Below are 25,769 nucleotides of genomic sequence, written 5' to 3' on the forward strand. Positions count from 1 at the left end.
AAGGTAAACCTGCTTTTTTTAGTAGCGCTCAAGGCCAAGATTAGATCAGTCATCAGTCTCAGTATATTACCGTGAAATAGAAATAAAAGCACTGCCTTTCTCAGAGGTTCTCTGCATTTGGGGTGGTTTCAGTGAGAAATGTCAGGGTCTGAATGCAGCAAGGAGGAGCTCGTGGCGCTTCAGGTCCTGCTGCTCCAGAGACTCTGTGCTCCCAACTCTGTGTCTTCAAGGGCGAGACATTAGTAGGGCTTCTGCTGATTACCAACAGCAAGATGAAGGATCCGAAAGATAACATCCATCAATAAAGTGATTTTTAAGCAGATGTGGGTAGATGGTGCCCTGTTTTTCTACGCCATGGAGCATCTGCTGTGACCAGTGCAGCAGAATCAGGGCTTGTGCTTCCCGTGCTCCGAGTGCCTAAAAATCCATAGATGTGTTTTATATGAGAGTTGTATGGAGTCCTGAGGGAGGACTTGTCATATAGCCCTGCAGCCCCTGCACTCACACGCTCAGCCAGGAGCCTCAGCTGCTATTTATTGCTTTACACTGCAAATAGTGCACAAGCAAGGAAGCACTCCCTGCCCATTAATTCAGTTCAGAATGATCTTTGCCTGGGTAAGCCTCTGCACTTAATTTCTTTTTAATCTCACTGATTGCAAAAGACAGAAGTGGTGACTCCACTCCATAATAATCGGGCAGTGGAACAGGAGGGTGCTGAGCTGAAGGAGGGCTGTGGTGAGCCAGGCAGTGTCACAGCCCAGGGCAAATAGCAGACATCGCTGTACGCTTACAGCTCGTTGGTACAAGCTTCCCATTTCACACCGTCAGTAACACAATAAATCCATTCTGTGCAGACTTCAGACCTTCTATGCACGTATATGGAAACACAGCACTCGGAACACCAGCTGCAATTCTGCTCTTTATGGTGCTTACAGACACAGTCCTGCTGCTGAGCTGCTCCTGGGGAAGCCATCCCTGCAGGCAGGCAGCCACCTGCTCAGGTCAGATGAGAGCAGGTGGACACATTCCCTTTTGTGCAGGGTGGAAAGCAGAGGGAAAACGAGGCAGAAGTTCTCCAGGGAGAGGTACATCTTCAAACCAAATGGAAGCCCCCAGCCCTGCCCCCTGTCCTGCTGACCAAGGGAGGGATGTCCCTCCCTGCCAGAGCTGGGCTCCGAGGCAACCAACAGAAGATCCAAAAAATGCAAACTCTTGGTCCCATTGGCCTTGCCTCCAACAGAAATGTGAGATACCATGAATCCCAGAGCCATTCCCATCCGGCTGTGTTTAGTGGTGAAGATTGCTACCCTTCAAATCTTGCGAGTTTGAAGGACGTTTGTAGTTCCTCTGACCATCAATTAGTCTAATTAAAGATAGCAAATGCATTCACAGAATGGCCTGGGTTGCAAAGGAGCACAGTGCTCACCCAGCTCCAACCCCCTGCTGTGTGCAGGTCGCCAACCAGCAGCCCAGGCTGCCCAGAGCCACATCCAGCCTGGCCTTGGATGCCTGCAGGGATGGGGCATCCACAGCCTGAGCTGAGTGGTGTGGTTCAAAGCAATAGAAGGGAGAGAGGGCATCCAGAGAGACCTGGTCAGGCTTGAAAAGTGGGCACATGAGAACCCAGTGAGGTTCAAGTGCAAGGTGTTGGGTCAGGAGCTTACAAACAGGAAGGAGACCAAATTCTTACACAGTCTGACAGAGATAGGACAAGGGGAAGTGGCTTTAAACTAAAAGAGGGGAGATTTAGGTCAGTTGTGAGAAGGAAAGGGGTGACATTAGCCCCATGGTTCCAATTGTCTTTAAATGAGTGTTCTGCCAGCCAGAAGGAAAAAGTGCATCAAACACTGGCATGGGGGCTGGAAACAGGGGATGCTGGTGGGAAACGCCTGACATGGACACCCACACCTTCCCTGCCAGCCCCTCCGCTCATGCACAGTTTTCCCAAACTGGGAGACAGCAGCTCTTTGAAGCTGGAAGGAGATGCATTATTGATAGGAATAATCCCCTGGTTGCATTGGCTGAGTATTAGAAATGTTGCTAGTGTTTGGCTTTGGCTGCACTCAGACTACAGCTTTATCTCTTTTAATCTGCAACTTGACATTTTTACAAATCCTTCTTATTTTTATTGACACGATACCCACTGTTCTGGCAGGCAGTATTCTGCCATGAACACCCCATCAGTGGGGAGTCCCAGCTGTAAAACAAACCAGACCACAGACCAACCTACCACCTCACCGCCCTTCCAACAACACCCTTCTCTTCCTTTTTTTGCTCCTATTTCTCCTTCCTGCCCCACCACAAACCTCCTCCAAGTTGTCCCAGTGATCATTCTTGACATTCTCTACAATAATCCCAATGTTATCTTCACTCCTTTTCTCAGCCACTTCAGCTTTTTGTCCCGTTTTTCCCATCAGTGAACTCTCCAGAGAGGTTGCTGCTCAGCCCAAGCTCGACTTGTGTTCTTTTTCACCCTACGTATGGCTCCAGGACACAGCACTCGCTATGAGCAGAAACATTTCTTCTTGGTGCATCCGCTTCCTTTGCTTGGTAGTGCTTTCAGTACCTGCTCCTCTCTCCAGCCCTCTCAGCAAGATAAAGGCTCAAGAACTGAGCTCACCCAAGTCATCGAACCACAGCCGTTAAATGAGTGCTTCACTGGTTATTTCATTGGGATTATGTCTGGCTCGTTTCTGTGAATCAATATAAGCATCCCATTGAATCTGCACACGGATTCAGCACTGATATTTATTTATCTGCAGTTGTGCAGTTAGGCGTGAGATTTTCTTGTTTTCTAGAGGCTATATTGCAAGTTAAGGATTTCATTAGCAGAGTAAGTTGGAAAATTGAGAGGACTGAGAGCGTTCAGATTTCCATGTTCACGTTGCTCCTCTTAACAAAATCATCTGGGATGGATGAAACCTCCTGTGCAGTAAACCAGCAAGACTGTTATGGACGAAACACACAGCAGTACTGTGGTAGTGCCACTGACATTGGCTTGTGATGGATTGTGCAGTCCTTCAAGAACACAGCGAAGGCACAAGAAATGAAGGTAAGTCTCTATTAGTGAACCAAAGACACAAACTAGAATCGATCCGATACCATCAATCTGCCAAACCTGCACAAGCAGATTTCCATTCTGCACTTCGGCTGCCTCGCTGTGCTGCTTTATGAACTGCTGCTTAAAGGAGAGCTTGAGGGTACAGGAGCATCCCGTCATGGCAAGAGTCAGTACCACAAACCCCCACAACATCTCCAATTACCTGTTACTGTGATAAATACCAACACGTGGGGTCACAACTACTACCAGCATTATTAGTTATAGGAAAAGTAGTACTGGTCTGGTATTAAATGTGGGGGTCGGTGGCCCTGCATGCAGGGCTGGAGCTTCGTGATCCTCGAGGTTCCTCCCTGGGCCATTCTGTGATTCTGTGAAAAGAGAGGACAGTTTGCCTTTGTCCCATAGACAAGCGATGGATTTGCAGTGCTGCCAGGCTGTGGATGCTGCCCCGAGCTGCAGGGACAGCTGTGTGGATTTTGTTCTCTTTCCCCATGGGGAATTTTCTAAATACCTGGTAGGTGCACAGGGCTTCCAATCAAGTGCCATTTACATGGCAGTGAGCACAGCCAGGCGCAGCAATGTAGGGCTGAATCACCCATAGTAGGCACTCTGCTCAGAGTCCATGCTGAGAAGGTAAATCTGACTTAATGCGGGCTGGATTTGCCGTGGTGGCCAGGAATAGGGCTGACTGCTGCCCAGTGGTGCCTTCAGGTGAAAGGGATTTCTGAAAACTGAGTGTGTGTTGGTGCAGGACAAGGGTGAGCTGTGGGAGGCTCCAGCCCACGGTCCTTTACCCAGCTGAAGTCTGAGCTCTGACCCCTGAAACACTGCAGAGCACAGCAAGAGTCTGCAGAACGGGGCCAGTGTCTGTAGGTCAGACCCTCTGCTTCACACCCCACTGAGCAGCCCCTCGGTTACAGCTCAGAGGGATTTAGGAGGAAAACTCCTGCTGAATGCTAGGAGTGGCTGGGACAGGAATCAGCAACAAGAAGTCCTTACTGTGCTGCATGAACCCAATGCTCACTCAGTGCTTTGCCCAGACTGCACCCCATGCTCAGGGTGAGGTCGCACCATGCAGTACCCAATGCTCTGTCGCCCTCCCAAGTCACCCAGCTTCACTTCCAGTGGCCATGCATTTTTTTCCACATAAGCTGAAGAAGAACCATGCTCAGCAAAGCCCATCTGCTGCCCTGCCAACATTTTGCAATTCCCTGTTACATGCTTTTCAGGGATGCTACTTAAAAAGCGACCAGTACTAGTGGACCTCAGTGCCTTCAAAAGCAGTTTCCCAGAGGATCTTGCCAACTAGTTCCCCAACTGAGCCTGAAGTCTGCTCTCATAGAATCATAGAATGATAGAATCACAGAATCATAGAATCACAGGATCACAGAATGCCCTGGGTTGCAGAGGAGCACAGTGCTCATCAGTTCCAACCCCCTGCTGTGTGCAGGTCACCAACCAGCAGCTCAGGCTGCCCAGAGCCACATCCAGCCTGGCCTTGAATGCCTGCAGGGATGGGGCACCCACAGCCTCCTTGGGCAACCTGTTCCAGTGAACCCTCTCCCCTTTATCCAGCGGAGAGCTCAAACTGTGGTGACAGCTTTCTCCCTGTCACTGTTTTAAACTCAACTGTGATTCTGTGATTCTGATTTCATGGTCAATATGGCTGAGACAGCCACCAACTGCCACCTCACCCATGAGTCCCTCTCTGCTTACAAGCAAGACGCTGGCTATAAATCCCTTGCCGAGCATCTGCCAAAGGTAAGGAACCTCTCAGCTTCAAGGAGTGACCTTGAGAGGCGTCCCTGCTCAAACAGAAAATCCTATTTGTCTCCTATTTATGGAGTAAGATGATTGACTATTGCTCATCTTTGCATCCCAGCCATGTCGGGTTGGCATTTTTGACCATCACCCCTGCATCCACCTTAGCCTGGTTCTGCTGTCACAACCAGACCCATCCATCCTGATGGCTCTCACCCGAGAGGGGTATGAGAGGAGGGCCAGGCTGTGGGGCAGGGCAGCACCGACACAGTCCATCCCATGGCCACAGACAGTTCTTCTGACCCTCAGAGCAGCAGTGTGGTCCCCTCTCACCTCTGTGCCACAAGTGGTGCATTGATCATCTGTGCACTTAGGGATCCTCAGTAAGCAGACTGTGCAGAACTGCTCCTTGTTAAGTATTACTCCCCATGTTTTGAGGGGCTGAAGTTGTACCAAACCTATATATACGATATGATAATAAGTAGATAAAGGAATACCTGAGGTAGTAAAATCCCAGCTGGATGAAGGATGAATAGGAGGCAACAAATCTGCACTCTGCGTATAACCCAGTTATAACTACTGATAAGATGTAATGTAACAGGAGGTGATTAATCAAAATCACATCCCATAATTACAATAATGTTAAAAAAAAAAACACAAATATTTGAGCGACTACTTGTGCCTACAGCAATATTATCTTCCAATATAAAACCACAAAAGGCTTCCATATAAACACAACCTTTTCCAATGTACACAAGCTCAGTTTCATCAGAACGCGTTTCAAAATGACAAACATTCTGTTTAGCACCAAGACAAATATCTTGGGCTTTGGTGGCGTTACTCCCACAAATAAATCCTTGTTGTTCCCCAGCAACGCACACGTTCACATCAACAGTTTGCCATTTGTTTCTGGTTCATTGGGCCCACTTTCAGTGCTTTATGAGCACCGTCCCGCTGTGACTCAGTCCTGGTGCAGTGACTGAGTGCACGGTGTACGCCGAAGCATTTGGTGTGATCAGGATGTGAGAGCTTTATTGGTGATGGGGCTGCCAGTAGAATTAACCAAATATCACCAAGATTGGGATTTGTCTTCAAATTCAATTGGACCATCCCAAATCACTTCTCAAATTTCAGAGGTGAGGTGCCTTCCTCGCCTTCTCTTATCATCGTTACTGCCATAGACTAATTGCACCCACAGTTGAGCTCTGACACAATCAAGAGTTCGTGTTTCTTGAGCTCTTACATCCACAATTAGTTGCTTGTTCTGACTTAACATCTGTACGCAGAACTCTGAGATGCAAAGTATTTCTTTCCTTATTTTTCCTCTCTCTCCTATTTTTTCAAACCGCAATAGCAGATCAGGGCTAACGATGGCTCTCGTACCAGACTGCTTGGATTTCAATTATGCTAACTGAATCTTTTGCTTGATGCACTGTGTGGTTCCACTTCTCTCATAACAACGCCCACAGCCCTGGCAGCAGCAGAGCAGCAGCCCGTGGGACCCATCTCACACCTCCAATGGGCTGTGCCGTCCCAGCGAGCTCCGATGTGCTGGAGGTGTGCGGAGGTCCTGGCAGGGACACCGTGCACACACTGCGCCCAAAGCATTCACCCCACGGCTGCTCCCCCAGATCTGACCCCAGGGCAGAAGCACCCTGTGACGGATGGCACCAGGCAAAGGCAGGTGGTCCCCCCCGTCCCATGGATGAGTGGATATGGGACCAGGCTGAGTGGAAATGGCCCCATTTTCTGCACTGCCATGTGTACAGGTACCCCTGTGCAGGCAGGGAGCACACGTTCGTGTGGGACACATCAAAGGTCTTTCTGAGGAGATGCAGGGAACCGTGCAGACGTGGCATCTGTGGGGAAAAAAAGCTGCAGAAAACGTGACAGAAATCGCGACTACAGCATCTGCGTAGATAAATGTGAGAACGAGGTGGGAATGGCTCTCCCAACACACAGATGAGTCTCTCCAACGTACTGAGGGTCTTCAAAGAAGAGGAGCAGGCAGACCCAGGGATCCCCTCTGCCTGGGTTCCAATCCTGTGGGGTGAGGATGATGTCCTGCACGCTGGTGAACAGCTGAGCCACGAAGCAAAGGCATGTGGCTGTCCTCTACAGCAATCCCCTGCAGGTCTGTGCTGGGACCTCTGCTCTTGATCCAGGCAAACAACAAGGCCACGAGTGTGGTGATGGGATTAAATCGCTGCAGGAACAGGAGGACCAGCTGCAAAACTCTGCAAAGACCCTCGTAAGGCTGAGTCACCAACAATGAAACAACAGAGAAAAAAAATCTGTTCTGATCAACATGAAAGGATGCGTTTGGGGAACAAAGCACAACACTTCAGATAGAAAATGACAGGCTCGTGGCTAACAATTATCTCCCAGGAACAAGCTGTCACAGCTCTGATAGCTTTACAGCAACACAGTTCAGTGATCAGCAGCTCCCAAAAACAAACCCGATATTAGAAATTCCTCAGTGAGGAACAGAAAACAGGAAGGGCAGCGCTGTGCATCTGAAATGCTGCTGCTGCAGTGCTGTGCCACGGGGAGCAGGGAGACGTGGCAGGAGGGATGAGCAGGCAGTGTGGATGGGGTTTGTAAAGGGACAGCTGGGAGGAGATGGGGCACAGGAGGCAAAGGCACAGAGGAGGTGAGCGGGGGCAGACTGTGCTTGTCACTGCCACTGTGACAGCTGGAAGCACAAGGAACGGGAGCAGTGCGCGTCTGGCTCAGAACCAAAGAATGGCTTGGGTTAAAAGGGACTCAAGGATCACGAAGCTCCAATCCCTGCTGCATGCAGGGCCACCAACCTCCCCATCTCACAGCAGCCCAGGCTGCCCAGGGCCCCATCCAACCTGGCCTTGAACACCTCCAGGGATGGACGGGGATCCACAGCCTCTCTGGGCAGCTGTTCCAGCACCTCACCGCTCTCACAGCAAACAACTTCCCCCTCACATCCAACCTCCATCTGCCCTCCCTCACCTTCCAACCATTCCCCTGTCCTGCTGTTATCTCCCCTTTCCAAGAGCTGACTCCCCTCCTGTCTGTAGGCTCCCTTGAGGTCCTGCAGGCTGCACTGAGGTCACCCCGCAGCTTCTCTTCTCCATGCTGAACAAGCCCAGCTCCCTCAGCCTGTCTTTGTAGGGGAGGTGCTGCAGCCCTCTGATCATCTGTGTGGCTCCTCTGGACCCTCTCCAACAGCTCCCTGTCCTTCTTGTATTGGGGTCCTCAGACCTGGACGCAGTGCTGCAGATGGGGCCTCACAAGAGCAGAGCAGAGGGGGACGATCACCTCCCTGTCCCTGCTGGCCACCCCTCTGCTGATGGAGCCCAGGATCCCCTTTGCTTTCCGAGCTGCAACAGAGGGAGCACACCAGTGCTTGTGCAGCACGTGGCCAGGCTGTGGAAATCACCAAAATAAGGTCTTGTGGAGCTACATTTTCAGGAGTTCACTTTAAGATAAGCTCCTTAGGCAGGCGGGTTCACCTCCAAAGTTCAGTGCTGGGATTGAAGCAGAACAGCCCCCAGCCTCGCTGTAGGAGACCTGCTATTGGGAGGGGGTAGACGTGATCCCTGGCTGTCTCTCCCAACACCAAAATCCAAAATGTGATCCTGTGGAAACGTTCGCTGTGCCAGTAGGAAGCTCTGCTGGTCTGTGGAGCTTTCCTTCTTGGTCAGACCCCCACTTTTCCTTTCGGTTACTGATCTCACAGCTCTGCAATAAGTGCACTGCTCCCCTCCACCTGCTGGCCTCTATTTTTGTGCTGGCAGTTATCCCTCCTCCCCCCGAGACAGCAGCACTTATCGTAGAATTATGGCCTGGGCTGGAAAGAACTTCAAAGATCATTTAATTTCAACCTCCCTGCCGTGGGGGGGTTCTGCGTGCCCTGCTCTGTGATGAGCACTTCTATATTTATTGGTGGTGCATGGCAGAATCCTGGATCTGCCCTCCTTCCCCTGTTTTATCTCATGTAACTGCCTTGTGCGAAGCAGAAGGAAAAGGACTCTGTGAGTGGCCATAGCAGATAAGAGCCCAGTCCTTCCCACACACCTCCACCACACACCAGATCGCTGCAGAAGGCTGGGGCAGCCTGTTGCTACCACACAACTACTTCCAAGGCAATGAATGCTGGCTGGAGTCAGAGCTCCTTAAGCACATTAAGAAAGTAATTGCAAGTGCCAACACCTGTGTCAGAAGGTTTTCCTATTAAAGCTGACTGCAGGAGGCTGCTGCTCTGAGTGCTTTTGAGGGGGCTGAATAGCCTCTAGGTAGGTAATGTTGCTTTCTGGTTGGGTTTGTTTGATGAGTGAGGGGTTATTTGGGCTGTGATGTTGGTGGCGTTTTGTTTTTGTTGTTTCTTTCTTTCTTTGTAGGTTTGGTGCAAGTTAGCTCCATTCCTTGGGACTGAATGTGTTTTCTTAGTTTTGAAACCACTCCTTTCTGCGTCGCTTCAATGCTGTCAATCCATACTTCTGCGTTCTATGAAATGCTCTGTAAAATCTGGAGTCATAGAATGGTTTGGGTTGGAAGTGACCTTCGGGATCAGATAGTTCCAAACCCCTGCTACAGGCAGGAGCATCTCCCTCTAGAGCAGTTGCTCTGGTTTGACCTTTTTCCCTGCACTAGCAAGGGATGCAGAGCAGCTCTGCTGTGTAAGGAGGCAACTACTGAAGTTCTGGGTGTGCAGAGGAGGAGGCATGGTAACGTGAAGTTGTTTTCTGTTTCCTTAAGTTTGAACTCTAAGTTGTAGGTTTCTGAAGACCCAAATAAAGCAAATAACAACTTTTCTTTCTTGATGTGCTCCTAGAAACAAGATGGGTCTCTTGCAGTTCTTGGTGTACTGGCGCATTTAACTATGACTTCTAAGCAGCTTGCCACAAAGATTCTTGAATTAGAAAAGCATTTTCTAACTAAGTACTTAAAACCTAAAAGTTCTGCAGGGGGTGGCTTAACACAGAAAGGCCCCAGCTCCAAATGGGTCCCATACAGCATCCCTCTTCTGATCAGGGTGCTCCATAGCACACTTCAGGCTGGCAGTTGAGCACCCTGAATGCAAAAAGGACACTGTGCCTCCCAGGTGGAGCTGCTCAGAAAACAACACGTGGCTGACCTTGCTGCCTTGCCTGGGGGAGCTGCTGTTGCGTCCTTGCTGATGAGCATTGCTGGCAACCCGCCTGTGTGTTTCCAGGAGCTTGTGCAGTGTGTTGGCTGCTGCTGCTCTGTGACATCCCCGACCCCACGGGGCTGGCTGTGGAGATGAGAGCAGGGCAGGTGCTGCTGGTGCTGCTGGCTGCCTCTGTGGTGATGCCTGCCAAGGACCCGCTGCTGAACGTCTGCATGGATGCCAAGCACCACAAAACCAAGCCTGGCCCGGAGGGGATGCTGCATGGCCAGGTATGGTGTTGCTGTTGGGTTGAGTGGGGCTGTCTGCACTTCCCCACGGGTGACTGGGGCTTAGCAGCCACCCGCCTGAAGAAGGCTTGTGCTGAGAAGGAGGCCTGCTTGCTGCTTCTTTCTAGGCAAGGGCTATGGCAGTGCTGTGGGTAATTGGAATCGTGGTCACACTTCTTTCACCACGGGGCCTCCTTCCCAAGGTTTAGGTCCTGAAAATGAGAAGATAACGGATAGCAAGGGAAAGACGTTTTCTCTGCTCCCTCTCAATGCTACACCCCCTTCTCTTATTGAAGGGCTCTGATGCCAGGTCCTTGGTGTGGATGGGACTAAACAAGCCAGGATGCAGGAGGTGCCCATTTTTCCATTCCTTTGCTTGGCACCCATTTCTGTTGAGGATCTGACCCTCAAGGTTCTCCTCTTATTTTTCCTCCAACACAATTTTGCTGCAATCTTGAGTTGTTTGGTCCAAAATACCCAAGAGCCCCCAGGAGAAGAGAAAGTACTCTTGCTGGAGGCTTTATGGGATGCTGACACGTGCAGCATCCTTGAGCTCCCTTAAAGCCCTCTGCACAGCCTTCTCCTGCTCTGTTGCAGTGTGCTCCCTGGAAGGACAATGCCTGCTGCACAGCCAACACCAGCTCGGAAGCCCACAGGGACCAATCCTACCTGTACAACTTCAACTGGAATCACTGTGGGGTGATGCCACCCAAGTGCAAGCGTCACTTCATCCAGGACACGTGCTTGTACGAGTGCTCACCCAACCTGGGGCCCTGGATTGACCAGGTAGGGTCAAATTCTGTGTGATGGAGTGGGGCTTACAGTGGTGTCACATGCTATATGGTGGTCCTCCATATGACATGCTGTGGCACGTATAGGTGTGTGCTGCCCAGGGATGCTTCTGTTTTTCTACTGGGTTTGAAGAGGTGGGTGGAATGGCTGCCTTACTGTCCAGGCTTGTCTCTCTAGGGCTGATCTTTTGGCACTGGTTTTGGAGAACAGCGGTCTGGGCCGGGAGGGGACTGTAGGGTGCAGCAGATCCGGTGCCCCAGCTTTCCAGGGCTCCCACCAGCATGCATGGTCCAATTCCCTTGTAGGCTGACAGCAGCTGGCGGCGGGAGAGGATTCTGCATGTGCCACTGTGCAAAGAGGACTGCGAGGAATGGTGGGAGGACTGCAAGGACTACGTCACGTGCAAAGAGAACTGGCACAAGGGCTGGAATTGGGCAACAGGTCAGTGGGCTCTGGGAGAGCCTTCCCTCCCCCTGCGGGAAAGACCCTGGGAGTGATCCTGCTCCCACCCTGCGCCTGGAGCCCAACCAGTGGCTGCTGTCACTTTTCTGGGGGGGGGTTGCAGACTGGGAGGCAGCCAAGCCACCAATGTCACTGTTGAGATGTGATGACCTGTGGGCAGGCTGCTGGCCTGCTCTTCCCTATGGAAAGAAGCAGGCAAATAGCTCACGTTTCCTTCTCTGCTGCTTTCCTCAGGAACGAATCGCTGTCCCTGGGGCTCCATGTGCCGGCCCTTCACCCAGGTCTTCCCCAGACCCAAAGACCTGTGTGAGAAGATCTGGTCCAACTCCTACAAATACACCACAGAACGCCGGGGCAGTGGGCGCTGCATCCAGCTGTGGTTTGACCCCGCGCAGGGGAACCCCAACGTGGTTGTGGCAAAGTACTACGCCTGGAAGAAGCGATCCTCTCCTGCCACGATGGAGGACGTGGCTCCTGAGACAGGCAGAGCTGTGTGTGCTGTGCCGTGGCTCATCCTGCTGCTGGCCCTCGTGCTGCTCACTGCAGGCTGGGGGTCCTATGTGTGGAGGTCCCTGTGACAGCTCCCCGAAGGGATGCGGCTCTCTTTCCGTGAAGGAGTGGCACTTAGTCTGTTCAATTTGCTCGTGTGCCCCAGCGGATGCTCAGCACGGGCTGTGCTGTTGGACTTTGGTGTCTGCTGCTGCCTCCAGCTGATGGAGGCGGTGATTTCCCATCCTTTGTGTCTGAACTCCTTCTGTCTTCCTCCCCTGTGCTTGCTGCCTCCTACAGCAGGTGTTGATGTCTGTGCTCTGGGTGGGTGCAGCGTTTGTTCACAATGCTTTTCTGAGCACCGCATCCCTGGAGAGCGGAGTTGGTAATAAAAGAGCTGCTCTGAATCAGCCTTGTCTGGAGGCTACGTCCTACCAGGGAGGAAGAAGCACTCTGGGGGTGGAACAAAGCTACTGGTCTGGGGGGTGGCAAGGGATCTGCAGGTGTGGAAGTCTGCCCGGGGTTGGAAAGCTGCAGCCTTATCTCCTGCCCCGCTCGCTCCTTTAAAAATTATGCTCTGCTCCATCTCACTGCAGGAGATGCAGAGTTGCTCACATCCCTGCATGGGGATCCCACAGCAGCCCGTGCCCAGACAGGGCAGGATTGCCTGTACTGTCTTCTCCCTCATCAACCACTCTGCTGTGTTTCTTCCTCCTCCATCTGAGTGCAGGGACTCTGGGATCTTCTAGGCACAGCTTGCTAGAGCTACACTACTGCTGCAGCCTGGTGCAGGTGGTACGTGCTTTTCCAGCAGCTGCATCTGAGAAACATCTTAGCAGAACAGAGAGGTGTGGAGTTTCCCCCTTTGAGATCTCTAAAGCAGCACGGGTGTTGTCCTGTGCACCCTGCTCTGGGTGTCCCTGTGGAGCAGGGCTTGGACCAGGCAGACCCTGAGGTCCCTTCTGAGGTCAGCAGCCTGATTCTGAGAGGTGCTCATCCTGCAGCTGTGCATGCCTTGCATTTGGGAGGCTTCCTCTCCCACACAGCTGCGGTGAGGCTCAGGCTGATGGTGCAGCTCACAACTCAGGCTTTGGCCACGTGCCTGTGCTGCTTCAAAACATTCTCTTCCCTGGAGGCAGCAGCTCCCACCCTTTACTTTGGATTTGCAGACTGTGGAAGGAGCTGTGCGAAGCTCCCTGCTGTGCTGGTTTGTTTTCTTTCTTCTGAAGTAGAAACAAGCCTCTGAAGGAGGGCTAGAAGTAGTTTTCCTTTTGGGAGGAACAGTGAGGAGGACAGTAGTGGGGAAGTGCACGGGGCTGCTCAGCCCACAGCTGTCTGGTCTGCTGGGCTTTATTTGATTTAAGCAGGCTTGAGATCAAATCAATTATTTCCAGAAGCTTTTGTCTTTAAGTACCTTAATGATGCAGCCTCTTGCAGCTGGTTACTTACTACCTACTTGTACATGGAACAGAACCTTTTTTCCTTCTTCAGTGCATTGTCTGCAAAAGCTGAAGCTGACTTTGCGCCCTGACTTTGGAAAGGTCAAAAATGGCTTTGGGTAGAGAGTGAGGTTTGGACTGCCTGACCCAGCTGGGGATGGGGAAGGGGAAGCACCTGGAGCTGCTTCCTGCAGCATCGATCTGCTTAAAGGACAGTAAGTGAAATTCCTTACACTTGAGGAGCTTTGCTTTCTGGAGGAATGCTGTTCAGGCAGCTCCCTGTGTCTGTTCCATGCTTGCTGACCACGCAGTTTCTGGCCAGCTCTGCTACTGTGTCAACAACCAAGTTTCTGTCTCCTGTAAGTGTTGTTGGATCCCCTTCACGGCTGGAAGGGGCTGTCCCACATCCATGTGCATCCATCCTGTCCTGAGGGAGGTCTGACCTTGCTGCTGCTGTGTGCTGTTCTGTCCTCAGGAAGTTGCTCTAGGCTCAGCCCACATCTCTGCTTTCTATGGGAATGTTCTCATAGAACATAGAGATGCTCCCCGTGTGCTCCACCAGCTCTGCCGGTACTGTGCCACACTTGACAGGGGCAAGGTCACTTTTCCTGCAGGGTGAGATCTGCGTGAGCAGGTCTGCAGCTCCAGTTTGGGTTTTCTTCCTGTTGTGTGTGTGTTCTTGTTTTGTCTTTTCCTAGTTTGATTTTTCAAGGCCAGGCTGGATGTGGCTCTGGGCAGCCTGGGCTGCTGGTTGGTGACCCTGCACACAGCAGAGAGTTGGAACTGGATGAGCACTGTGCTCCTTTGCAACCCAGGCCTTTCTATCATCCTATCATCTGTCCACTGTGTTTTCTTCTCCTTGTGCCAGCTGTGCTGAGTTGCATACAATTGTTTGTCACCAGAACTGTTTAGTGGCTCCCAAAGCCCAGTTCCCACCACAGCCACCATCAATTTGGGTTTGTCTCTGTCTGCAGTGCTCAATCTATTGGTGACGCAGTGGGACTTCTGCCCATCAGAACAGCCCACCATTGCTTCACCATCTCTGTCTGCCCTCTTCCGACTTGTCGACATCACGCAGGGGTGAACCAGACCACGGAATGCCTGTGTCAGAGCAGCTTTGGTGTTGAGGGCTGTGCTGCAGGAGGGCAGGGCTCCTGCAATCCAAACGACTGCTCTCCAGATAATAGATTTCACTTTTGAACTGATCTCACATCTCTGATCTTCTGGAGCCTCTGTGCCTGCACTGATGTCCTCCTTATGTCAGCCACCCATTTATCCAGAGCCACCGAGTACTTCTGCAGTAGCACACAGAGCATGTGAGGGGCAGAGGGGCTCTGCTGCCCTCCCACAGATCTCACTGGGGTTCATTGGGGTTGGCAGCACCTTTCAGGCAGGGTTGTGAATCACTGGGAATAGGACAGTCTGGCTGTTCCTTTAGCTTTGCAGCCATCAGCTTTCCCTGACTCTGCTCTGGGTTTGGTGGCCATCCATTGGCCGGGACCTTACTCAGTGCCATGGACAGCATCCCACATCCCTCTTCCTTCTGTATCTTTAAGGACCTGCACTGAATTAGGGGAGGATCTGAGGCCTCTGCTGCAAATGATGCATCTGGGAAAGGGAGTTACTGACAGGCAGGAAGCACGGGTGAGGTTAGCACCACTGTTAGAGTGACGACTGAGCTCTGTTCCTGGTCAGAGACCAGGGTGGGAACATCTTGCAAAGGCAGCCCCGGGTTTTCCCAGCTGCTCTGTGCAGAAACAGGTCTGAACACAGTGGGCTCAGTGCCCTGGGTGCCCTGCCAGCTGTGCTGGAGTCAGGCAGTGGGATCAGACAGGAAGGAGGAAAAGATCCCATAGGATGCCAGTGCGTGAGGTGAGCAGCAAGCAGCCATCAGGATGGGAAAACAGGCTGCTCTTGCATGCTGGCTGCTCTGAAAATGTCAGTGTGTGCAAGGAAATGCCATTGCAGCAGAGATGTTGGAGAGCAGTTTGCTGAGAGGGAGAGGAAGGTGAAAGGGCAGAAAGCGAACCTGCCACAGGGTGAGCAGCAGGGCTGCCCTGTCCCAGCGTCCTCCTGCAGTGTGTGAAGGTGTACGGTCTGTAGGAGAATGCTAGGAGTCAGGCCAGAATGAGCGATGTCACAGAATTATTAGGTTGGAAAAGACCACTGACATCATCTAGTCCAACTGTGTCCTGGGGATGCTGCTGGAGCTGGGGATGGGCAGTGCAGAGGGGTGATGTGCACGGCCCGATGCCCGTTGTGCCCTACCAGTCACCAGGAGTCGTGGTACCAAACAGGAACACTGTGCCTGCCAACTTGGTATCCTCTGTGGGTGCACTCGGTGCCTTCACCCAGGTCATCAATAAAGGTGCTGGACAGGGCAGGCATGTAAAGGAACACTAAATTTCACATGGGATCAGGGGTAACCGTTTCAAAGACAGAAGCAGTTCCACCGTGTACAACTTCTAAAATAAGGTTTCTTCTGAACAGTCTTTCGTGTTTCCTTGTTTGTCTGTTTTTATGCAGGTGAAAGTGAACTGAAAAAAACTGAGTGCAATATCTCACGAGGAAAATATCTAGGAGGAGATTTCTCAGGAAGCTATGTCCTGAAAACTGCAGTGGTGGTGATGGTCCTTTTCAACCCAGGCCATTCTACGATTTCCTGGAGTGCAGAATACCGGTGCTTGATCAATTTCAATTTCAGTGCTTAGATGTTTTTCCCTCTCCTCTCAGGCGCGATATGCAGTCGAAGGACAACCCACGTCTGAGTAGTCAGCATGATATGGGGCTTTATTGTACAAGTTATCTCCTCATTACCCCGGGTTCTGAGAAGTAAAGCCTTACGGGGCCCCACAGGCATTTATTACTGACCCCCGCAGTGCCCTGACACCGGCAGCCATCAGGCCAAGGTGACTCACCCATTAGGAAAAGATAGCTTCCACATCGCTAATTATTTCATCTCCATTCATCAGAAGGACACGGTTTTGCTATTGGGAAGCAGGGTATGAAATATTAGAAAAAGGACGTGTGTTTTTTTTGAAAATCTAATGGCTTTAATGCGGCCCACTGGTACCTCCAGCCAACAACAACCACTGATGACGCATTTTCTGAACGATGTGTTTTTACCAAGCGCCGCCTGGCTGACCCTGCCTTTTAGTTCAGAAGAAGCATGATTTCTTTTATTAGCCCAGAGGATGCAGTTGGAAGACGAGCTTGCAGAAGTGCCTTCTTTCTGTGAAATAAATAACAGCCTGCGACCACTCTCAGTAGACACACGTCTCCTAAGGGTGCCCACGGCTCCAGGCAGAGAGGGACCAGAAGGGAAACTCCGCCTGCGTGGGGGCATCCCATGTGTGGTCCAGGCAGTGAGGAGGGCGCAGCAGGAGCGTTTCTGCTCCCAGCCACCGTGCTGCTCGGAGCTGAGCCGTGCAGACTCGGTGCCTGGCTTAAACCCAGGGCGTTCTGGAACAACAAACAGACATACCTTTATTTTTAGCACCTGAGAAGTCCAGTCTGCACTGCAGTTCGCTGATGGAAATATGGAAGGGCCAAGAATGATAGTAGGGCTTGCCCAAGCAGGTTGTGGATGCCCCATCCCTGCAGGCATCCAAGGCCAGGCTGGATGTGGCTCTGGGCAGCCTGGGCTGCTGGTTGGCGACCTGCACACAGCAGGGGGCTGGGACTGGTGAGCACTGTGCTCCTTTGCAACCCAGGCCATTCTGTGATTCTGTGATTCTTCCATTTCTTGTTGCTGAATATGTTGTGTGAAATGAGTCAAAAGCCTAATTAAGGTCGAGGCAGATCTAATTTCCAGCTTCCTCCTCACCAGCAAGGCGTGCTACCTGCTCTGAAGTACAAATCAGGCTGCTTTGTCCCCATTCATTCCTGAGACCTTCATGGTCACTCTGCTTATTTCCTTGGTACGTTCCCTCTGCGCCGTAAGTATTTGGATCAGCTGTTTCAGTATTTTTTCAGAAAATAAATGCTACCCCAGAAGGTTTCTATTTCCTCTTCACTTTATGCTTCCCACCCTTCTGATATCGGGGTTACTTACGCTGTGCTTTCCATCTTTGTCTCTCTCCTGCTCATCCCCAGGGGTTCGCTGCCCTCGCATCCCCCCAGCCCCAACCCTTGTAACCTAAAGCCATCTGTCACCTCAACTTTTATTTCCTCCTGCTCTGACGTGATTTCTTACTTTGTTGTTGACGACAGACTATTTTAAAGTGTTACGTGTGCTCATATGATTCACCATCCAATCTGCTCCCCTAGTATTTCAGTAACACAGCGACTCTTGCATTGATCTGTCTCTAACTAAATACAAACTTCGTTCTTCCTTCCCATTCCTTTCTGCTTTACATGCGTTGCTGTGCCTTTCCGTAAGTTGCTGCTAGTTTGAACAAGCTCATACATTCATGTTTCTTTTTCTTTCATGCTAGGGATCACTGCAAGTGTGGTGATTTAGGCATGATGACTTTTAGCAGTCTTCTTGCTTATTTATTCTATTGGTAAAGTTTGGGGGAAAAAAAAAAAGTTCTTTATATTCATAGAGTCACAGGATGGCCTGGGTTGCAAAGGAGCACAGTGCTCACCCAGCTCCAACCCCCTGCTGTGTGCAGGTCGCCAACCAGCAGCCCAGGCTGCCCAGAGCCACATCCAGCCTGGCCTTGAATGCCTGCAGGGATGGGGCATCCACAGCCTCCTTGGGCAACCTGTTCCACTGCCTCACCACCCTCTGCATGAAAAACTTCCTCCTCACATCCAACCCAAACCTCCCCTGGCTCACTTTCAAACCATTCCCCTTGTCCTGTCACCACCCACCCTCACAAACAGCCGTTCCCCCTCCTGTTTATCCGCTCGCTCCAAGCACTGAAGGCCACACTGAGGTCTCCTTGCAGCTTCTCTTCTCCAAATAGAGAGCACTGTGGTCAGAGAGCTTATGGGAGAATGACTGATCTACAGAGGCTCCCAGCAAACACAGAATGTCATTTTTGCCTGTTTCACTGAATGGACATAAACCAGACTCCACTGAAGAGCCGCACTGATAGGGCTCTGGATAAGAGCCCAGGTCATATGTGTGGCTTTCAGTGGTGAAGAGAAAGCTCGAGGAAATATTTCAGGGTTGAATATTCTCAGAAAATTCTCCCGGGTCTGGTTGGTTTCTCCTTGCTCCATTTTGCACTGTCCATGAATCCCCCAGCTTCCCCAATCTCACATCCACCACTTCCCTTCTATGAGCTGCAAAGACTGCTCTGACCCTCTCTGAAGCTGTGTTTGGTGCTTTTAATGGCCCAGCAATTAGCAACCGAAGAGTTTGTCTTTGCTTTTCTCCACGTTACCTGCTGAGTTTGTTTCTCTCTGCACTTTGTGTCCTCCTTTTGCTTTCTTGGCGTGACAGCCTTCAACACCTCTCACCTCCCACATACCCTTATGGGCACAAGAGGGATTTGGGGAAGAGAAAACACAATAAACAGAAGAAAGGTTAAAATAAACAAAACAAATCAACAATAAATCAGTAAACCAAAGGCAGGGAAAAGGAACCATGCAAGGAGGAAGGGAGTGAGGGAGGGTTCTGCAGTCTGGGAGGGAGATGGCTGCCATAGGGGGGGTCAGCAATATCTTGAAGAAGGCATTTAGGTGTAATTGCTTGCTGTCTCTTTCAATACAAGAGCTAAGACACATTAAAATAGCAGGTGGCAAATTTAAAACCAATTACGTGAGTTGTTTTTCACTCAATAGGATTAAGCTTTGGAACATTTTGTCGGAGGGAGCTGCAAGGACCAGAACTCTGCAAGGGTTCAACTGAGCAATAGGACAAAGCTACAGGAAAAGAAAAAAAATCCGTTAAGGAATACTCAACACAAATCACTGCTCTTGGTTCAGGATGTTCCAGAGCCTCGGGTCAATGGAGGCACACAGCCGTGAGCCCTCCGTGCCTGCTGTGTGCTGATTCCTGCACCAAACACCACCAGGCTGCAGGATCCATCCCCACGGAGCATCATGGAGCGTGTGACAAGGAGATGGGACACGGGGCTGGAGAGGTCATGGGGGATGAAGGGTGGGAGACATTTGCTGTCACCTCACTGAGCACACAGGAGTGATGGAGCTCCCAGCTCAGCGGGAGCTGCTTTGCACCCGGAGGTGCTGTCCATGGGCCCCCCATCAGAAAGGCACTCGGGCCCTGTAAGGCATCGCTTAGAATGCTTTTTATGAGAGCTATTTTACAAAGAGAAGACCATGTAGACAACCTCACATTCCTCCAGGTGCCGGGAGCCCTGAGCAGTGCAGCACCAAACACTCCTCTGCTCATCCCACAGCCAAACAGACCCATCTGAGAAAAGGTTACACCGTTTGGGGTGTTTGAGTTACTCTGCAAAAACCCACTGCCATAACCAGAGCTTCAGCAAGGATCCCGCAATGCAATGGGAAGAAAGTGTGAGCAAGGCTGGGGGAGCCCAGCACACATGGCAGCAAAGACGAGGCACATATGGCATTTGTGTGCACCTGCACCACGCACAGAGCAGGCAGTGCTGGCTGGAAAGTGACTGGGGCTGATAAATGCACCCCTCTCAGTTGGACACAGCACATGGATGAGTTTAATGCCACGGGCATCCAGGAGCCACAGCTCTGCCCACCCCAGGCTTCGGCTCCCAGCATCACCCATCAGACAGCAGCAATCCTGCTAAAGCACGTGGACTGTATGTCCCAGTTACAGAAGAGTTGGAGAATACTAGATTGGAAAGGATCACTGTGATTATTTGTTCTGACATCCCCCATCGCACTCACAGAAGAATTTCATATCCAGTTCTCTTATCAAGATCATCGTGCTTTTCAGGCACCACATACGTCATGCATTTGTCTTCTCTTTACGGATATTTTATCCTACAGACATAAAAGAAAAGGGAAGAAATATCAGCAGCCTATTTATTAACCACGGCTAGGGACCTGAGCAATTTATGAAATCTACATCACTTACATACATCACTGCACAGTTGTGTTCTCTAGTCCGTGGCAGCACACGCAGTTCTTACTTCAGGGCAGAATCTCCTGGTCCATCACATGGCTGTCCAGCAGCTCCAGCTCCTGTTGTCACACATTCACCCTGATGGGCATCCCAAGTCTGGAGGCTGCTCACCTCTGGCTCTCCATTCCTCTCACATGCATTTACATTTCACCCCTTGTGGGGAACTGAGCCATTCTCTTTGCTGCAGAACCGATCCGAGCCTCCACCAGCCCACGTACCATTTCCTGCCCATGCTGGATGTCTCTGATTTAGGTCTCTCTCTGCAGTATTTTCTGGGTGAACTGCTGCTCAGGGTTACTTCATTCATTTCTTCTCCTTCTTAGAGTCCCCAGTGCTCCTGGCCATGGCTTTTGATCACTATGTGGCCGTCTGCTACCCACTCAGATACTCCTCCATCCTCCCCCTAGCCGGGACAGGCAGGACTGGGCTGGCTGCCCTCTGCAGATGTCTGCTGAGTGTGCTGCCATCACTCTTCTTGCTGAGAAGTTGCCTTTCTGCTTCTCCCAGCTGCTCTCCCACGCCTACTGTCTGCACCAGGACCTGGTCAAGCTGCTGTGTGCAGACATCGCGTTCAGTATTATGTACACATGAGCTGTGCTCATCCTCATAGTGGTTCTAGTTCCACTGCTTATTGTTCTGTCATACATTGCGATTTGTAAGAGAGTTCTGAGCACTGATCCCAGAAGGAGCATCTCAAGGTTTTGAACAACTGCTGGTCCCATATCCTGGCAATCCTGATCCTGCACATTCCCACGGCTGGCTTGTCTGTGGTTCACTGCTTCGGCAAACACGATTCTCCCCTCATTCATGTCCTCGTGGCCAACACCTACCTGCTGCTCGGCCCCTTGCTGAACCCATCCGCTGCAACATCAAAACCAAACAGATCTGCAGGGGGGTCCTCAGGTCCTCATGGCAAGGAAGAGCCTCTCTACCACAGCACACAGAGTGCCTTCACAAACTGCTCACCACGAACTGCTGGGATGCACTCATTATGCCATGCAGTTTGTGTTTGCTGATTGATAGCACACTTCTGGGTGAAGATATAAACAACGGATATGAATACGTTGGCTATTTAACCTTAAACCAGAGTCCATACTCTTTTATCCTGTGATTTATCAGATTATTCCGTCTGCATCAAGAGATTTGTTATTTCCACTGCTCACTGAAGAAGCTCGTGCTCTAGGCAAACTTCACCAGGAGAGCTGTTTTTTTCTCTTGAAAACACATTTAGTAACACAATTTGCTCAAGTGTTTGCAACGAGTACTGTAATGAAGAACTAAACTCCAGCCTGAGAAATAATTCAGCATGTAATTAAGCCTGAGTACCTGTTCTGAAGCCATCAGAAACCAAAGAAAGCACAAGTCTTCCACATCCCTGTACTACCTGAAGGTGGGTGAAAGCAACACAATGAGTATTTGCCCACTCTTCTTTCATGGAAGCCCGACTCTGCCTTGGGGAGCTCAGCCTTCCAGGCACGCAGCTCCTAGAAGCAGCATGGAATGGCAGGAGGGCAGGAAAGCTGCGCCCACTCCTTAACCCAGCGGGGAGTTGGGCGGTATCTCTGCGGGTCTCTGGAGCACACAGACCCCCTGTTTGTCTGTACGTTACGATGGGACGAATTTGTGAGGTTCTGGATGAGGAGCTGACTCCACACATGTTTTGCTGAGCACGGTCTTCCTTTATTTATTCTCCCCCAGTACATTAAATGTGTCTGTGCAAATGGCTACGCTAAAGCTAAGTCACTCCGAATCTTAATGCCTGCTTAGATTGAGCTTCTCAAACCAAATCCCACAAGTTTTCCAAAATGTCCAAGGGCTCAGATCCCAAATCCCACAAGGAAGAATTTTTTGTTTTATCATCCAACCTAATTTTCCCCTACTGTAAGTTTTGTCCTCAGCTTCGTGTGTGTTCTTCTCCGGGCAGCCTGGGCTGCTGGTTGGCGACCTGCACACAGCAAGGGGTTGGGACTGGATGAGCGCTGTGCTCCTTTGCAACCCAGGACAATCTAGGATTCTGTGATGAGTGAGACTGTTTTTCCTGTCACCTCTTTCAGGTATTAGAATGCTGAATGAGAAGCTTCTTTTGCCTTCTATTCTCCTGTGTTTGCATGAACACAGTTCCCCCAGCCTGCCTCCCCTTGGCACAGTGGTTGCACTCTGCTGTGCTGGGCTCACGTCCCCCTGCTGCCCACCAGACCCTTTCTGAAGAGCTGCTCTCCAGACACTTGGTCTCAGGCAGCGTCAATGCAAGGGATGTTCTGCCCCAGGTGCAGGAATTTGCACTGAGGGTTTTTTCTGTGAGATTTCTCACAGCTGTTCAACCCTACACGGTGCAAAGAGCTCAGACACGACTCAGTGCCCCCTGAACCCCACCAGGGGCAGCTGATGCCCGAGCTCTTTGCATCGCCCACCTGCCCAGCTCACATCTTTTCCACAGTTCACATTTCCAGGCAATGAGCTCTGAGCTGGAGCACTGTCAGACCCTGCAGGGCTCAGTGTGCCCCAGGCAGGGAGATGCTGAGGCTGGTGCGACTCCAGTATGGAGCGTGTTATTTCAGGCACCCTGTAGGCACACAGACGTGACATATGCCTTAGTCATGATGATTCACACTTGATGCAGAGTCAGAAATGAGCAAATCTTAACTCTGGAAGAAATTATTCAGTAGCATATTGCTATTCTTAATTCCTATCATAACACTGCCTAAAGAGGAATGCAACAGGCACTGTTTCAATACGTATTTGCCCACTCACTTGCACTTGAACAGAGGCAGTTGGATGTGGGCTATTGCCCAGCAGCCAGCAGAATGAAATGCTTCACCCCTGACGTCCTTTAAGCATCCCTGAAAATCTCTTGTCTAGTAGTTGGTGACCCTGCAGATAGCAGGGGGTTGAAACTGGATGATCATTATAGCCCTGTCCAACCCAGGCCATTCTATGATGCTATGATCTCCGTCAAAAATGTGAAAGCCACATCCCTGCTAATTGGTAAGAATCACCCACAAAGGGGAAACCTCACAAAGCATACCAGAAGCCTCCTCTAGTCCTTGCACGTCAGCTAAGCTGAAAGTTAATTAAAGACATCTGTCTGCTCCTCTTGCACAAGCAAAGCTGCCATCCCCTGGCATGGCCACAGCTTAACCCTTCTCAATCAGAGTGAGACGTCCTTGATCTGCTGGTGACAGCTCAGACCTCCAGCAAAGGAAGCAGTACATCTCAAGGCTTGTGAGCTGCCTTCACCCTGACCATCTTTTTGTGGGGATCTTCTTTGGAAACAAACCCAGAGACCTGAGCTCACAGCCCAACAACGTGGCTGGAGGCAGATTGATCCCACTGAGGTCTGTCTGTCAGGATTTTACCTGCCTTGCCCCCTTTCTAATGCCGAAGCATTTTGTGATTTGAGTTGAATTCATGTTGCGGTTCTCAGACAGAAGCATTTCTCTGTGATCCAATGCCAAAGACAGAGTGGTTTTTTTAGGAAACCAGAACACAGGGAGAATGTTCACACTGAGACAAGGGACAGGAAATATTCCCCATCTCCTTTGAGCATTTAGGCTGTTATATGACCACAGAGAACATTAAAACTCAGCAACAATAACAAAATCCGGGCCTTCAGGAGGTGAATTCTGTGCTTTCTGTGCTTTGCCCGGTGCAGGGGCTGCTAAGTTCAAGCATGTAACTGCTGCACGCTCACATCCCTTCTATTCTCCCAGGCATAATAGGTCAGGATTAGCTCAGCCAGTTGTTTGGAAACGTTTAATAAGAGCGATGAGTCAGCATCTTGGCATTTCATTTGTGTTGAAATAGCACTGGCGGGGCTGTTGCTGCCTCGCAGAGCAGAATGGCATCGCACAGCACAGCTGTCCCCGCCAGGACCAGCAGGTAAGGCTGTAGGCTCCCCTGGGCTCAGGAAGGAACAGCCCATGGGTTCCATTTCCTGCAGTGGCCCAACAACAGAGCAGGAGCTGCTCCACACTGGGACCATCCCTGATGCTTGGTGTTGAAACCAAGGGCCGGATCTTGCATCCAAGGCCAGGCTGGATGGGGCCCTGGGCATCCTGGGCTGGTATGAAATGTGGAGGTTGGTGGCCGTGCCTGCGGCGCAGGGGTTGGAGTTTTATGATCCTTGAGGTCCCTTCCAATCCGAGCCATTCAATGATTCTGTGATTCTGTGATTCTGAGGTGGTGCGCCCTGTCCTGGTAGCCCTTCTCTGCTGAAGGAAATGGTGTTTGTGGCTCATTCCCAGTAAAACTGCTTTCCCATGCAACCTCGTGGTGCCATACAGCCTGCACCAGCCCTGCTCATGTACACAGCCCATTTGCAAAGCACCCTTTGCTTTTCCTGTAGGCTGCCAGTGACCTGTGAAGGATATATGGAGAGAAATCTGCACATGTGCTCTAGTTACTGCAGTATCTGTAGGGTGAGTTTGCACTCTGTCCGTGCTGCTGCAGGAGCTCACAATCTCACAACATGGCAGGTACCCAAGGGAGAGGATGCCAAAATCAACATGTGCTCTGAGAACAGATCCAGGGTGTGGATTTATTTGCGGTGAAACTTGGATCTCCAGGAGCTCCCGTCAGACCACAGCATCCACTCTGGCTGCAAGGCTGTGCTGTGCACATCAGCCAGGATTCCTCTCCTGCACAGTGACTGTAGCAGTCAGTCCACCGTAGAGACAAAGACCCCCATTTTCCATCACTTTCAATTACGGCTCTCAGCAGCAATTAGGAGCACTCCAACTGCGAGATGAATTTTGCTTTGTTTTTGAAGTTTACAACTGGGACACTTTAAAGAAGAAATGGTTTTACTTCTATCAGGAATGCATATACCCAGGCAAAAACGCAGTGGGTGCCTTGCTGTCGTTCCTCAGGAAGGGTTTGTTGGAAACGTAGAAGCATTAAGGTTGGAAAAGATCCCATGATCATCAAATCCAACTGCCCACCTACCACCGTACTGCCCACTGAACCACGTCCCTCAGTGTCACATCTCCATGTTTCTGAACACCTCCAGGGATGGTGACTCCACCAGCTCCCTGAGCAGCCTGCTTGGGACATGTTCCAGTCACTTCCCTGCTCCTCCTGGCATCATCATTTCTGACACGAGCCAGGATGCCATTGGCCTCCTTGGCCACCTGGGCTCATGTTCAGGCAAGCATCGACCAACACCCCCAGGTCCATTTCCTCTACACAGTCACTCTGCCCCACAGCTGTAGCATTGCAAGGGGTTGTTGTGGCCCAAGTGCAGGACCTGGCACTTCGTCTTGTTAAAGCTCATGCCATTGAATCTACCCAGCCCTCCTTCAGCCCCTCAATGTTCTCGGGGTCAGCTGCAGGACAGCCAGGCAAACCCAAC

At 51.0% G+C, this 25,769-nt stretch overlaps 1 protein-coding gene and 1 pseudogene across 3 annotated transcripts; both read left to right on the forward strand.

Annotated features, from left to right (window-relative positions):
* Nucleotides 1–2,916: 2,916 nt before the first annotated feature.
* On the forward strand, nt 2,917–12,481 carry LOC100548327 (folate receptor gamma-like). 3 transcript variants are annotated; one of them, XM_010706244.4, is made up of 5 exons: nt 8,863–9,093; nt 10,014–10,219; nt 10,814–11,002; nt 11,314–11,449; nt 11,705–12,478. In XM_010706244.4, exons 2-5 carry the CDS (start codon nt 10,082–10,084, stop codon nt 12,046–12,048), a joined length of 807 nt encoding a protein of 268 aa, XP_010704546.1. In that variant the 5' UTR covers nt 8,863–9,093; nt 10,014–10,081; the 3' UTR covers nt 12,049–12,478. The 3 variants fall into 3 exon arrangements, with proteins under 3 accessions (XP_085072834.1, XP_010704546.1, XP_085072835.1); XM_085216708.1 differs by lacking the exons at nt 8,863–9,093; nt 10,014–10,219 and adding an exon at nt 2,917–3,052 and having other exon boundaries at nt 11,705–12,481; XM_085216709.1 differs by lacking the exon at nt 8,863–9,093 and having other exon boundaries at nt 10,015–10,219; nt 11,705–12,479.
* Nucleotides 12,482–15,648: 3,167 nt separating this feature from the next.
* LOC146545863 (olfactory receptor 51Q1-like) lies at nt 15,649–22,480 on the forward strand (annotated as a pseudogene).
* The last annotated feature ends 3,289 nt before the right edge of the window (nt 22,481–25,769 follow it).

Source organism: Meleagris gallopavo, chromosome 1 (genome assembly GCF_905368555.1).
Source record: "Meleagris gallopavo chromosome 1, MGAL_WU_HG_1.1, whole genome shotgun sequence".
NCBI classification, from domain to species: Eukaryota; Metazoa; Chordata; class Aves; order Galliformes; family Phasianidae; genus Meleagris; species Meleagris gallopavo.